General features: G+C 51.0%; 2 protein-coding genes across 6 annotated transcripts in view; one reads left to right on the forward strand and one right to left on the reverse strand.

Moving 5' to 3' along the window:
• Window positions 1–11,083, forward strand: part of Gnaz (G protein subunit alpha z) — a 54,323-nt gene extending 43,240 nt beyond the window's left edge. The window contains exon 3 of the mRNA XM_004843527.4: window positions 9,146–11,083. Coding sequence (XP_004843584.1) covers window positions 9,146–9,490 — 345 coding nt within the window. The 3' untranslated portion in view covers window positions 9,491–11,083. The remainder of the gene's footprint in view (window positions 1–9,145) is intronic.
• Window positions 1–15,513, reverse strand: part of Rsph14 (radial spoke head 14 homolog) — an 87,969-nt gene that overhangs the window by 52,503 nt on the left and 19,953 nt on the right. The gene's annotated exons all lie outside the window — the stretch shown is intronic.

Below are 15,513 nucleotides of genomic sequence, written 5' to 3' on the forward strand. Positions count from 1 at the left end.
CAGTGTGATGTAGAAGACCCCACCTCTGTCCTGGAGGAATGGGGGAGCACTGCGCACATGTGGGTGAGAAGCACTCATAAGCATGGCACACAAGCAACCATAGTGTGGCTAGGTGAGGCCCAGAAAGGTCCACAGGACCAAATCTGAAGTACAGGGATCTTCTATGTGGAAACAGGAACTTGAATGTGAAGGTGTGGAGACATCACGTGTGGACAATGGAGAGGACTTGAAAAATGGAAGTGGGGGCCTGGTTGAGGTCTCCAGAGCTCCAGCTGAGCCCAGGAGCAAGAAGAGAAAATATACCATAAAAGCAAATTCTAATGTCCAGCTTTCTGAGCTGATGTAGCCCACAGAGGGTCACTCTAAGTGCAGCAATCTCTTCTGCCAGGTTCACATGGGGCCTCACGGGGTGTCACTCTTGGTCAAGCACCCTGGTCCCAAGGCCGGTCCTGGCCAAGAAAGTACATGGTGAACAGCTACTGAGCCATGGTGCCCCACTGTGACCATACCTCCACTAGAAGGAGAGCTGAGTGCTGTGGTCCTAAGTGGACTCTTTTCTAAGTGGCCCAACAACACCTGCCTTTGTGCCCAACTGAAACCTTGCTGGTCCCAGCCTCCTCCTCCCCACAGATTCTACCCAGTCCCACCTTCCAAACATAACCAGGCTCCTAACTGCTGCCATTTGAAGAAGCTGGAACCCTCGCCCCTAATCTTTTGCCCTGAATATAGGTGCAGGACAGGATCTGGCATCTCCTGCGGGATGAGCTTGAAGTCCAGTAGGAAAATGAACTCAGGAATTCCTGATGAGGATGCTCAACTGACTGGCTAGGAAAATGCAAGGCTGAGAGCCACCAAGGCTGCTGCATTTTGGGCCCAGCCTGGCCTCTTCCCCACAGAGACCAAGGCCAGGAGCACTTACCTGCCTCCTGCATCCAGCCAGCAGGGCCATATGAGCACCCCTAGACACCTTATACTTCTGTGCTGCTTTGCGGTGAAGAGAAACACACCCCACTCTCACCCTGAAGACTAAGCTTTTTTCTGGGTGACTGACATTGTCCTTGGGGTGGTTCCTTCTGGTGTCTTTATACTATTATTCACACAGCTGTGGGCACAGCTAACATGGTGTCTGGGCCAGGGGCATGGATGTCACAGGCTCTGCTCCTGGCCATCTGCCAGGAGCTTGGAGCACAGATCTAACAGTGGGGTCCACTTGCCCTCTACCCACTAGAGAAGTCAGGATGCCTGTGCCCCAGACATTCCCTCAGCAGGGCTCAGGTTGGCCCAGTGCAGTGGCAGACTCTTCCTCCCCACCAAAGCTCTGGGCCTCACCTGCTTCTACCCATCAGTGGAAAGCGGGGAGGGGCAGTCAGTGCCACATGAACGCTACTGACCAGAATGTGTTGATCATCACATCAGCAGTCCCCCTGCACCCTTTGAGCCATATCCTGCCCAGTGGGCACGCAGCTCTACACTGTGGTACCCCCAAGGCTTTCACCACACAAAGGGCCAGAGGCTTATCTCTCACTGCACAGAGGCGGTCGACATGAGGTACAGGCCTATATGAAATTCTGCCTTGCAGCAGGGCACTTCCCATGGAACCTGGCATTCTGTTGCCCAGACTGACTCAGCTGTCTAGTGAATGGAGCTCATTCATGTCCCCTGCCCAGCCCCATTTTCAGGATGAAAAGCTGAATTCACTGTTCTGTGAACAAACACTCCATGTTTCTCTACAGTGGACTGACTTGAGCTTCCTGGTGGAACTTGTCCTGCAGATAAGGAAACTGAGGTCCAGACCAGGACAGTGCTTACCCACACAGCTCTTCTAGCACCATATCCCTGGCCCACCCCTTCCCAGCATGCTCATACTGTGTTCCTGAGCCTCTGGGGCATTGCCAGCTCTTCATCTTCACCCTCTTTCCCTTCCCCTACATCCCCAGAAGCTTATCTGAAGTATCACCTGCTGCTCTCAACATTGGGTCACTTATTTCAGTTACGGCCATCTCTACACTGTTGGTGGCAGTGCCTCCAGCAGCCACTGTACCTGGGTGTCAGCATTAATGGATCCACTCCCCATTAGCCCTCAGCTACCTTGTAAGGGAGACAAGTTGTTTTACAGGTAAGGAAACTGAAGCTACAAATTGCTAAGACCTGGGGCTTCAAGGCAGAGTGTTTGACCTCCTCATTCAAACACCTGTGATACCAGCTCCACTGTTTCATCCTGCCAAGTACACAGGGTCCCACTCATCCCACCTCCTTGAGTATAGTGTTGTCACATGGAAGGCACATGCCTAGAGAGGTGCCAGGGAGAGGGCTGTGGGGGACTCCACAATGAAGGGGTATCAGGAACTGTTGCCAGGCCTGGGACTTCCAGATTACTTGTTCCCTGGGTTTATGCTGACACCAGGGAGCTGAAACTTGGACATTGTCTCCATCTCTTATGAGGTCTGGGGCTTGAGACCCTTGGTTCGGCCAGGTGTTCTTGTCCTGTGCTATAACCAAGGGAAGCTAGAGTGTGCCAGCTCCCCAGGAGGGGCTCTTGGGTGGTCTAGAGGGAAAGTGTTCCACCAACACCACTTAGGATAGGAGGGCTCAGTGGCACCCATAGGCCACAGAGCCATGCACAGGGGCATTCCTGAGCAACCGACACTCACCTGCCACTCAGGATTCAGAATGGTTTTCCAGCTATTTTTATTTACATCTTTTTCAGTTCTACAGGGAAACTAAAACTTTGCTAAGTTTCAGTTTACTTGAAGCATAAAATTGATTGCTCATTTTGAAAATTTTATGGGTTCTGTTTTGGCGATGCTGAGGTTTGAACCCAGGGCCTCACACATGCTAGGCAAGTGCTCTACCACTGAAGCACACCCCTCCCAGCCTATTTTCATGGTTTTTATATCAGTTATTTACTCCTTTGGGTAGAGGAAAAGTAGTGGCCATCATCACCAGTCTGAAACTAGGGCCCTGTGTGATTACATGAGGCAGTGCAATTGGCCCTGGGCCTGCATCCAGCCAGCCACACCTGGACACATGTGCCAGGTGGGGATCTGAAGTTGCAGTGGTGAGTGAAGGGCCCAGGGTCCCACAGCAAAAGATGAATAGAGTAGCTGCTGGTCTCTGTCACGTGCACATCGTGCACTGTGCACTTATGCAGCATTTGCACAGTTAAAGCCACACCTTTGCGAGTTGTGGTCAACACCCTGTCATCATGGGCAAGGGATGTGAGAGAGGCCAGCATCTGGCTCAGAGTGATGGGTGAGAAACAGGAGTTCTGGGTGATGAGCTGGCCCATGTGAGGTGCTGAGGTGTAGGGAAGTTGAGACACGGGGTAGCTTAGAGATGGGGGCAGGGGGACAAAAAATACATGGGTCATGAAGGGCCAATGTAGGGATCCAGATTTTATTTCTAGGAGCTCAGGAGACAGGGAGACTACAGGGAGATGGGGCAAACCTGAAAATGTTAGAAGTGAAGCAAGGCAAAGGGGTTCAAAGCCAGCCTCTGGCTCTCCTGCTTACCCTGGTCCTAAATGGCCACTAAGTCACCATATATAAGACTTGGGTGGCCAGTGAGGAAAGAATGGGAAAGAGACTGCCCTCCGGGCTCCTCCACAGACTACAGCACAGGAGGGCTCCAGTACACAGTGCTGCAGTGTCTGCCGAGAGGTACACTGGACTGAGGGTCAGAGCGCGGGCTCTGTGAGGCCCTGAGCTGGCCTTCTGCCTCCCTGGGCAGTCCTGCTGTGACCCAGCATGCTGCCTGACCTATTAATTAGGGGAACAATGGTAATGAACAGGTTGCCCAGTGCTTAGGGCTGTTCTGTGCTCCACAAACTAAGGGCACCTACTGCAAGGAGACTGGCCTAACATGGAGTGAAAGAGACTGAGCCACAAGCTGAGGACCCAGTGTGCTGTGAGACCCAGGAGGCTAGGGTGACCTGTGACCAGCACATTGGTGTTATATCATTAGCTGAACTCTGGACTGAAGAGTCGAGGCCTGTCCCCTCCATCCTGCTGCATCCTCCTCCGCATTCATGGTTCTCCCATGAGACCTTGCAGGTGAGATGACGTCCTCGTACCAAGGCAAGGGCCAGTGGTGTGGCAGGGAAGAGCACCCACTGGGCAGTAGTGGCAACCAGGGTCATGGCCCAGCAGCTCCAGTCCCTTTCACTTTGCACCTTTGTACCTCCTCACAATACTCTTGGCATCTTACAGATAAGGAAACTGAGACCCAGAGAAAAGAAATGGCTTGTCCAAGGCAAAGTACATACTGGTGCTAAGAGTGAATCCTGGAACTCATGCGCATAACCAGGAACATCTCCACCTACATGTCTCTAAGAGGATTGAGACAGGAAGGCTTTAGCCCCTAACTAACCACACAGCATCCTCTGTTCCTCACCTCACCCTGGCAGCTGGCCTCAAAATTTTGCTCCAGGAACCAGTCCTAGTTGGGCTCCCACAGATGCTAGCTAGTGCCTGGCAGCTCTGTTCAGGATGAAGACACCAAACTTGAAGATCAGCAAGCTGGAAACCCCTTAGGGATGAGCCATCAGGGCCCCTCCTATTTGGAGGAAGTGGAGGCCCAGGTGAGTGCCACCCTGGGGTAAAATAGGTGCAGTGGCATTGAATATATTTGGATCTGTCTGAGCTAGGGCTTTCTTTTTGCAAATGGTCAAGAAATGACTGCATTAGCCTAGGGATTATACCCAGCCACCGGGTGGCTGACACGCCTTGTCACAAATCACTGGTTTCCCACAAACAAGCAGTGAGATTCCTACCATTGCACAGGCTTCTGACGGGAATCTCTGCACTGTTATTTATATAAATGAATGTGCTGATGAACCCCAGCCTCTTAAAAGGTGCCGTCTTGCTGGTGAGCAGGCCCCAGAGAGAGCTGAGTAGGGACCAGAACCCTGAGCTGGCATTGCAGCAACTAATGGTGGCTGCACTTCCTCCCACAACTGCTGTTCCATTGGCAACTGGAGAGGTAAAGGGAAGGGGGCTTCTTCTTGCCAGAAGAGAATGCTGTGGTTGGTAGAAAACAAGGTTCTCCTCTGAGCCCTTGGGGGAAAGTTGGCCCCACTCTAGGCCTTGGTCTGTGTGAAATGGGAAGCCTTCCTCCTAGCTGTGGGGTCATGGCTTACAGGGCCAGTTCCTTTGATTCTGGGTCTAAGGAGAACATGTTTGCCTCCAGTTGGTTGGAGAAATCACTGTAGGTCAAGGGCAAATGCAGTAGTTGCCTCCAGCTTTGTCCTGGCACTCAGTGGCCCCAGCCAGGCTATATAGATGGCACTCAGCCCCGTGATGCCACCTTCAGGCCCCTCAGCAGTAACTCTGACCCATAACACCAAGTAAGCCAAAGTAGAGAACAGGTGGGAGGGAGGGGCTCAAAAGGATGTGGGGCCACAGCTGGCACCCAGGCCAGGGGGAGGTGGGAGGTATCAGGAAAGTCCCCGAAAGCCAAACTGGGGCTGGGGCCTTACAGTGGAGGGCACAGCCAGACATGTGTTGTAAGCAGATGGGTGGAGGCTTCTGGGAAGAAGGGCCCCTGAGCAAGGCCCTGCCAGGTAAGCAAAATATGAAAGGTGGGAAGTACTGCAGGGGCAAAGGCCAGACACAAGGCACACCAGTGCTTCATGCCCCCCCCACCCCGCCATTCTTAGGCTCATGCACATCTCACACAGTTTCCAGAGTTACAGCCCAAAATAGTACGGTTCCTGCTTCAATGGTTGTGATTTAAGATATCAGGGTGCCATTCCACCCACCTGTCTGCACATGAGGCTGTGGGAGTTCAGGTGCCACTGTGACACCAGCTCTGAAGCCAAAAGGAATAAGGGGCAGGCAGGACACTAGGTCAGGCACAGGACAGGGCTTCTGCCACCACCTCTATTATTGGTCTATTGGAATCAAACATGAGACTCTTCCCTGGATAAGGATCCTCTTGTTAACTTGAGAAGGGCAAGATCCCTGACTGTGACTCCCCGTGGTTCCTCAGCCTCCCTCAACCTGCTCCCCACTTTTGAGAGACAAGACCTCCGGTGCAGGAACAAATCAGAATGAGACACAACTCTTGCCCCACTAGTTCCTCAGACATTTTGAAAGGGTTCATGCCAGTGCCATGCTAACCACACCAGACCTTTTGACCAGCATTCCCAATTTAAAGATCACAGGGAGGACTCACATCTACCTCTCAGCAATATGGTGCCGTAGGCAGGGAGGACTCGGCCAGCAGCATGGCTGTGGGACGGATGGAATTGGTTAGTGCATGGGCTGTCCCTACCCTGAAGCTCCATGTCTCTGTTAACCCACAAGCCAGGTTCATGGTTGGTACCTGCCACAGGCTCTTCTGACTCCTGCCAGGCAGGGCTCAGGAAATAAGACTGGAGAGGGGGAACAAATGTTTACACAAATACAGGTTTGTTGATATTCTTGGAGGCCTTGTCATCTCCCAAGAGCCCAATAAATGATGATTGTGGTTCGCCATGGTTTGTCCCAAGAAATAGAAAAGAAACCAGGATCCTGAGCCCCAAACTACCACAAAGCAAGGAGAACCTGGGGTATGAGAATGGGCCTGCAATGAGGGAGAGTCCTGAGCTCCCAACATGCCTTTCTGTGTCCTTACCAGGGCTGCCACAGCAGTTGAGAACCTGGTGATCACACATGCAAAGCACCATCCAGTCAAGGACTGTCCCTCCTCTGTTCTCTGCTCCCTTCTAGTTTCTATGCCTGTGTTTCTGTGATCTCTGGGTCAAACTGAAGCTTAGAATTGTTCAGGATCCCCAAAGTCTCTTGAGAGATGTCAGCAAAAAAGCATTTCCGTCTGCTTGGGTAGAAAGGACTCATGGTGCCTCAGGACTCAAGTGCACAGAGCACAGGAAGAGTGGCTGAGAAGGCATCAGGATGGGAGCTGAGCTCTTCCCCCATACACGTGCCCTACAGAGCATGGAGCTCTCCCTGAGTGGTGACCAGCACTTGTGCATTGCTGCAGCATGTTGAGGTGACCCTCCTGCCCCTCCTTTTACCATATTTCACTTCCTGTCCAACAGCTGCTGGGCTGAGCTGGTACAAGAACTATGCCAGCTGTGACCCAGCAGGAATGAGGGTGCCAGACCCAGGTCCTGACCCCCCCACACTCTGCTTGCCCATCCACCCTTGAACTCTGGCCCATGCCCTGCTGATGACCATCCCTCTCAAAGGCTGGGAGAGAGCCCACTCCTTGACTCAGCCTGCTATCCCTGCCATGCCTGTTTCTGCAGCCCTAGGGCTTCCAACTCTGGGGCCCTATCACCTGGCATGAGAGATGTGGGCTTTTCAGTGGCCTGTGGGCCAAGACATCCTCAGCAAGTGTCTGTTTAATGAACTGATGAATATGTGCTAATGGCCATATCTGATACAGAATTTGGGGTCAGAATCATAGCTTCAATTACAGCATCATTCCTGTGAGAAGTGACAGCTCCCTTCCCACAGTCATCTTTACAATGTGGCTTCCAGGAATCCATTAGAGCTAATTACTCTCTCAGCAAAATGTGACATTCCTAGACCACCACCAGTTTCTCCTGTGGGAACATCCCATCCAGATTCAACGGTGGAGGCACTGACATCTCCGGGCACTGCTGGGGCTGGGGTCCTGCCTCTTGTTTCTGCAGAAAGATTAATTCTTCCCCTGCCCACACCTGAGACTACTCACTTTTCAGTGTTTCTATTATTCTAAGTTCATTGTAAAGAAGGAGACAGATAAGATTTTTAAAACAAGGTCTCTTAGGTGGATGCAGAAGCCCAGGCTAATAACACTTGCTTCCCAACACCTGCCTCCTCAGCAGACACTGCCAAATCCTGTGCCTTAGAGAACAGGGGCTCTGGCGAGCAGGGTTTCTGTGTGACATCTTCCCAGGTACCCCAACTCTAGGGCAACCTCCCTTGCATCCACCCTATAGGACCAGCAAGCTCAGTACTCCTGGCCAAGGAATGTGAAACACATTTCCTGCCTTTCCAAGCCTTGGTTTCTTCGTCTGTAAAATGGGATTAGGAAGCTGCAAGGGTTGAAAAAGCAGAACCTTGTGTCCAGCTGCAGTTGCCATGGTCATGTCATTGGTGTTACTGATGCCTTGTGTCCTCACTGTCAACAGTAGCTACAGTTATCATGGTCATACCACAATTGGTGATATAATCTAGTCAGAAAAATCCTTAAATCCTAATCCTCTGATGTTGACTATCCCCAGACTTCTGGACACTTGGCTAGTTCAGTTTATCTTGAGGGGCAACTTTAACCAACAGCAATTCCAAGTAGTAGTTCCAGTAGTTATTCCTTTTAGAAGCAAGAATTGTTTTATGTGGAAATGGTGGGTTTGGAATCAGACCAAAGCATCATGTACCTTAAATCTGAGAGTTACCAAACACAGTGAAGGTCCTCAGAGGAGAGGTAAAGAATGGGTGGGGTGCTGGGGACCACACTCTTATTTGGTCATTGCTTTCCCCTGGGATGCCATCCTCCTGCTGTCTGTATGTGCCAAGACTGCTTGCTCAGTCCAGCCCAGTGGGGCCAGATATCTGCAGCAGTGCATGTGAGCACCTGAGGTCAGGGAGGACAGGGAGAGGAGCCTGCTGCAGGGCTGACGTTTCGTTCCCAACTAAAGAAACTGGATTCTTTGGTTACAGAAGTGCACACTGCCCCCTCACAGGTACCACGTGGCAGGATTGAGGTTTCAAAGGACTGCATTAAACCCAGACTTAACGCTGAGGGAGATGTGATTTGACAGCAGCTCCATGGAAGACTTGAGCTTTCCTGTGTGGGTGTAGGGCAGGCTAGCGACCAGCATTGGAAATGTCATGGGATCCTCAGGGTGAAGTCCACAAGTGGGAGGAGGCTGTTCTGGGCACTGCTACAATCCTGGAGCTACATGTTGAGGTCACTGGATACTAGTGTCCAGAGCAGGGGCCCAAAGGGGCAGGAGAGCCCTTCCCAAGCATGTGCCAGGTTCAGGGTAACGTAGATAATATCAACTGTTTCTAAGGGAAGAAGGTAAAGACAGACTTGATCTGATAGAGGAAGGATTCCTCAGCAGAAAGGGGTCCAGCCAATGGAACAGGGCTACATATCTAGGGTATCTGCTTGCTGCATGCCCTAACACCAGCATTTTCCTCCCTCCATCCAGAGTCGAATGGCAGAGAGCCTGCGCCTTTTTGACTCTATCTGCAACAACAACTGGTTCATCAACACCTCACTCATCCTCTTCCTGAACAAGAAGGACCTGCTGGCAGAGAAGATCCGGCGCATCCCGCTCACCGTCTGCTTCTCTGAGTACAAGGGCCAGAACACATACGAGGAGGCTGCTGTCTACATCCAGCGGCAGTTTGAGGACCTGAATCGCAACAAGGAGACCAAGGAAATTTACTCCCACTTCACCTGCGCCACCGACACCAGTAATATCCAGTTTGTCTTTGATGCAGTGACAGACGTCATTATACAGAACAATCTCAAGTACATTGGCCTTTGCTGAGGAGTTGGGCCCAGCCCACTTGCCTGTGGCGAAACCTATGGGGTATCACACCCCACCTCGTGCTAGAGAGGCCTGACCTGGGGGCAAAAAATGGGGGACCTGAAGGGTATCCCCCGGCCCTTGGCCTCCACCTCCTAGGCCCCACATTTCTGCAAACATAAATATATATGGATAGATTGCTAGGTAGGTAGACACACACACACACACACAAACACAAGCACGCAAACACATCTGGAGATGGCAAAGTCCTCCAAAGTATTGTCCAGGTCTCTTGATACTGGAGGCAATGCTGTCACAAGTTCACTTCAAGGCCACCCTGCCTCTTCACTCTGCCTTCCAAGTTGGCTCCACTCTGCATGGGGGTCCACAACGGATTGCTGCGGAGAGGCAGCAGGGCTAGGGCCAAGTCAGGCCGGCTGTGCCCCTGTCACCTGGAGGAAGGCCAACTTACCACCCAAGCTCTGCACTGGGGGCGTTGCCACTGACTAGGAGTGAGAGCCAGAGCAGGGACCATGCACCTTCCCTGCTGGCCGCACCCTACACGCAGTCGCACTGTACCACGTTTGCCCTGGACCTGGACCTGAGGAGCCAGGTGACGGCACTAACCAGACCTCTAGCCACTCAGCTCTTTATAAACAGCTTCAAAATATGCAGCAAAAATCACAATAAAATGAGTGGCACGATATATTTCAAACTAGGCCAGCTGGGTTTCCAGCTTTTCTTCTACTGGCCTGATATTTTATAAATTCAAACTTTGTTTTTCTTCTCTAATATCTTTTTTTTTTTTTGCCAAATCTTGTGGTGTTTCGCAGGAAAAAAATACAGAAAATTTCAAATGCAGTTGAGTATTCTTTTTTAAATGCAGATTTTTCAAAACTTATTTTTTTTCAGGTGGTCTTTTTCGTGTCTGGCTTGCTGAGTGTAAAAGTTGTTATCTGGACGATTCTGTCCCTCTGCTCCAAAGAATTCTGGGGCAAATGGCAGTCCTGCGGCAGCCTCGCAGGACACATGTTGTACATAAGCCTCTGCAGTGTCCTGTTATTGGTGCGGTTTTCTGCTTTGTTTTTATTTGAGAAAAATAAATGTGATGTATTAAAGAAGGTTCTTCACCTAGGAGCGAATGAACAATAGCTAAATGTCTTGGTATTTAAAGCGTAAATTATCTGTGGCTTTGCTGAGTAACAGAAGGGGAGGTGAGAGATGGCACCCCCCACCCCCACCCCACCCCAGGTCCCTGCACACCCAAGCCTGAGATGGGCTGGGAGCTGCTATGACTCCTGTGAAGGCACAGCCAGTGTTGTGGCCTGAGGGAGGCCCTGCTGGGACCCTGCACTCTGGGCCTTCTTGTCCTTGAAAGGACCTTGGCTGAGGGCTGTGTGTAAATATGAACCCCTGCTGCTGAGATGGGAGGCACTGCCAGAGCCCTTGCCAAATCTCCTTCTCTCTAACCCTTGTTCGGTACCCAGGAGTCCAAGGTCAATGTGCAGAATCACAGCCAAGGACTTGAAGACCTATACAGAGGGAAGGAGGAGCTGGTGACCATATGAAAGTCAAAGATTGTCTACTTTAAGAAAATAAAATACCCCGAATGGAGCCAAGCTTTGTTCCAGTGTGCTGTGTGTGTGGCTCACTCGTGGCTGAACGTGGTGTCATCTAGGAAGTGCTGGGACACCTTCCACCCCAAAGCACTAGAGGCCTCTAGGGGTGGTGGGAAACCACTGGTGAGATGTCAAGAAGGTAAGTCCACCAAGTGCCTGCTTCAGGTGGGACACAGAGCCAGGCTTCTTACAAATTATTTCATTAAAAACATTCCACCTCAGCAGGTAGCCAGTGGTGACCCATTTTACAAATGAGAAAAATGTATCCAAGGTCAGAAAGCCACAGAGATCTGCTCCCTGGGAGGAGCAAAGGAGTGCTGATGCTTTCCCGAGCCCTGAACCCTGCCCTGTCCTGCATCCAATGGGGCAGGAGTCTACAGGGAGCAGCACAGAGGCAACCTGCAGCCTCTTCCTCAAAGAAGGACCTCATGCAAAGCTGTGAGGATGGGGCAGCAGACACGCATGCGTGCATGTACAGATACACATGGACCTGGCTCTGTGGCTGCCCCACCCCCACTGGAATCCACATGGGGATTTCCTCACACCTTCCCACATCACTAAACAGCAAGAACCTAACGGGGCTTTTGTTTAAAAAGAAATAATATGTGACTTAAAATTGAGACTCATTTTGCGCTTTCAATGCCAACTGTGAAAAAGAGCAGTAATTTCACCCTTGAGCATCCTTAACCTAAAAATATACAGCTAAAGGGAAAATAGAAGGGTTCTGCCTCCTTCCTGGAGGTGTATTAAGGACCAGAGGAGGACTTCCCCAGAAAAGAGAGCTTCCTCCTGGTCCCCAGCGCCTGTCAGTGTGCAATTTACCACGATTCCCACAAGCTGCAGAGGAACCCAGACCCCAGACCTCCCTGCTGGGCTCCCTGGCTCTGTCCATTGCAGTGCATCTGCCCTGGTTCTTCCCTTTGTGGCCCCTGTTTGCTCCCACTGATCTTTCTGCCCTACATGCCCTTTCCCGCCTCATAGTCCATGATGTGCCTTTCCCTCAGGATCCAGCACAAAGCCACCTCAGCCTTGTTCGAAGTCCCCTCCCTCCCCACATTCCACTGACCAAAGCACCCACTCTAGGTCAGGGTAGAGAAAGGCAAACTCCATTGAGTAGTTCAAGGGCAGGGCACTGCTGGACCCATCTTCCTTAGGGGAGCTGCTAAGGGCAAACATCCCCAGAGAGGCTTGGCCACGGGGAAATAGGTGCCACAACCTGCAGAAGTAACTGCTGAGAAGCTGACCAGACTGGCTGAAGGGGAGCAGCTGGAGTCAACCAGGCTGACCTACCCTCTTCAGGAGACTGTCCCTAGCCAATCCTACTACATGTAACCCCAGCCCCCTCTCCCAGGGCACACCACCATGTGGCTCCCCATCGGGAATTACCATCTTCCCCTGTAGCCTTTGTGGTCCCCAACATGGGACAGTGGGGCAATAACACTGGTGACAGTAATCCTATCTCCCCACAGTGACTGCTCACTGTGCACCGCACTCCTGGGAAGCCAAGATTCTAGATTCCACATTACAGAAGAGGGAGCAGAGATCCTGAGAGGGGACAAACATCTCACTATCAAATGGTGTGTGACAAGTGACAGGCTGGGGCTAACACCGGAGGGATTGTGCTCAATCTGTCCACACTCCCCAGAACCACAGGGCAAACATGCCAGATCCTGGACAGTGCCTACTGTCCAGAACAAATGGGCATGGGGATGTGGATCTAGCTGACATGGCATAAGTGCCAGGGACTGTGCTGTGAGGACACAGGACATGCCAAGCCTGGATGGCATGCTGAGGGAATCATCTCCTGGAGACAAGCCTTGACAGGGGGCTTCAATAATGAGACAGGTCCCAGACCAGTGCAGACCAATCCTTGGGAGGACTATGCTAATTCCATTTGTCACAAGCTGTCTCAAACTGCTTTGAGAGTATTATGAAAACCTTGTGGGAAAGTCTGATGAAGGCTACCTGCCCCAATGGAGATCTTGAAGATAGATTCTGGAATACGGGACAGGTTTAACATAGCCATACAAGGAAAGGCTCTCTCCTGCTGGAGGGGGTGTATGAAGGGGGAAGAGCTCAGGGAGGAGGAGCGGAGCAGACACAGCAGGCCAAGAAGCAAGCAAGCAGACTTCCTGTTTATGTGTATCATCCTCACTATGTCTGGGGATGGTGGCAACTGCCCACCAACTATCAGCCTGAGGATGTGCCTGGGACCCTGGTGCACCCACCCTGAGGGCAGGCCAGGGAGACAGGCCCTACCCCTCCAGGAGAAGCTTCACCTCCCTCTGTCCTGTGGTGTCAGAGCCAGGGGGAGCAGGGGCTGCTCTGGGCCACCTCCCAGGTAGCTGGGCATCAGGCACAGCTACCCAGGGAGGACAGGGGTTGCCTGCCTGGGGCTGAGTCACACTGCTAGTGGGGTAGTAAATCTGTTTTGCTTCTCCAGCAGCCCCTCTGCCTGGGAGAGCAGCCCACCTCCCTTGCTTGAGCTCCCTCTGAACACAGCCACCTCTAGATCCGTCTCTAGCTAAGACCATATAATTCCAGGGATGTCCCCTGTACCTCAAAATGACTGAGATTAAAACTGCATCTAAGCTTGGAGTGGTGGCACATGCCTGTAACCCCAGCTACTTAGGAGGTGGAGGCAGGAGGATCACAAGTTCAAGGCCAGTCCTGTCCCAAAATAAAATAAAAAGGGCTCATGATGTAGCTCAGTGGTGGATCATTTGCCTAGTATGTTCAAGAGTGTGAGTTCAATCCTTAGTACGGGGAACAGGGAGCTGCAGTCAGATGTTTCCCTCAGCTGCACCCTGCTCCGCCTAAGACCAGCCCTACTCACTACTGGAGCCAGGGACCCAGTTTCCACAGGTAAAGTCCTCCCCCCGCCCCAGCTGGTGCTCTCCTCTGGGTTAGGAGGGGTGCTCACTTCCACACCCAGAGCCTGATCTAAGCCAGAGCTGCATACACGACAAGGTCAGAACACAGCAGGTCCCACTACGCTGGTGCCAAAGCAGGGCCAGCATCTTAAAGCCTGAAACTAGGTGGTTGTGACAGGAGGAAGGGCAGGCCAGACTCACAGCTGTGCCCAGTGAGCACCTGTAGGGCTGGTAGTAAACACTTCGAGGAGAACCTGGCCGTTAAGATGCACTGTAAAATCTGCTCAGAGAAGAATCCTCAATCTCAGCTTCATAGCTCTCTCACTCAGAACACCTGGCCACAAAATGAGACCCATTTTTTCATGGGGTTTGCAGAAACAGAGGTTGAATGAGAGAACAGTGGGTGGAAGCAGAAGAGAAATCCCAGCTGGTGACTCAGGGCCTGGTTGACCAGGAGCCTGGACTGACAACTTCTGTATTGCATTTGTGTCTATTATCTAGTTTCTCCTCTCCTTACCAGCACCACCTTGGGCATAAGAAGCTGGCCTAGGAAGAATGAGGGTTCTGTCAGGACAGTCCTCAGTCCTGGAGCGCCCCCTCCTGGTTTCTCTGGAAAATCATACAGCAAGTCTGACTTCACAGGGCACAAGGATTCAGAGTCGTTGGAAACCTCCCACAGAAACCTCATGTTACAGGGGAGGAAACCGAGGGACAACGACTGGAACAGAGCGAGGGCCCAACACATATTTGTTGAGTAAAGGAACAAGCAGGTAAGCGAACTGTAGCAAGAAAACAACAAATGATCCTTTAAAATATAACATAAAATCTGCTAAACAATGTATGTTGTGTCCTAGTCACGTGTCAGATGTTCTGCCATGCATGCCAAGAATGCCATGGTTTAAAAATGTAGGTGCTCAAAAACTCCACCAAAAGGCTTCTAGATTTAATAACCAAATTCAGTAATATTCAATGCTCAAAAATCAATACCATTCCTGTACACGAATAACAAATTCACTGAGAGAGAAATTAGGGAAACAACACCTTTCACAATAGCATCAAAAAAATGAAATACTTAAGGAATCAATCTAACAAAGAAAGTAAAAGATCTTTACATTGCATATTACAGTACTCTGAAAGAGGAGATTGAAGAAATCAGAAAATGGAACAATATCCCTTGCTCTTGGGTAGGAAGAACCAACATAGCGAAAATAGCCATATTCCCAGAATTGTTAGACAGATTTAATGCAGTCCCAATCAAAATAGCATTAGCATACCACACAAAACTAGAGAAAACATTCTTAAAATTCATTTAGAACCAGAAGAGACCTAGAATAGCAAAAACAATTCCAGAGGCTGGGGATTTAGCTCAGTGGCACTGTGCCTGCCTCATAAGTGCAAGGTCCTGAGTTCGATCCCTGGTTCAAAAAAAATTCTGGGCAACAAAGGCAAGGCAGATGGCATCACAAGCCCTGACTAGAAAATTATACTACAGTGCTACGTAATAAAAACAGCATGGTACTGTCAAAAGAACAGACCTGAGGATCAATGGAAA

The sequence above is a fragment of the Heterocephalus glaber genome, unplaced genomic scaffold (assembly GCF_053883595.1).
Source record: "Heterocephalus glaber isolate CG9 unplaced genomic scaffold, H.glaber_assembly_v1.0 deba00001687, whole genome shotgun sequence".
Taxonomy (NCBI): Eukaryota; Metazoa; Chordata; class Mammalia; order Rodentia; family Bathyergidae; genus Heterocephalus; species Heterocephalus glaber.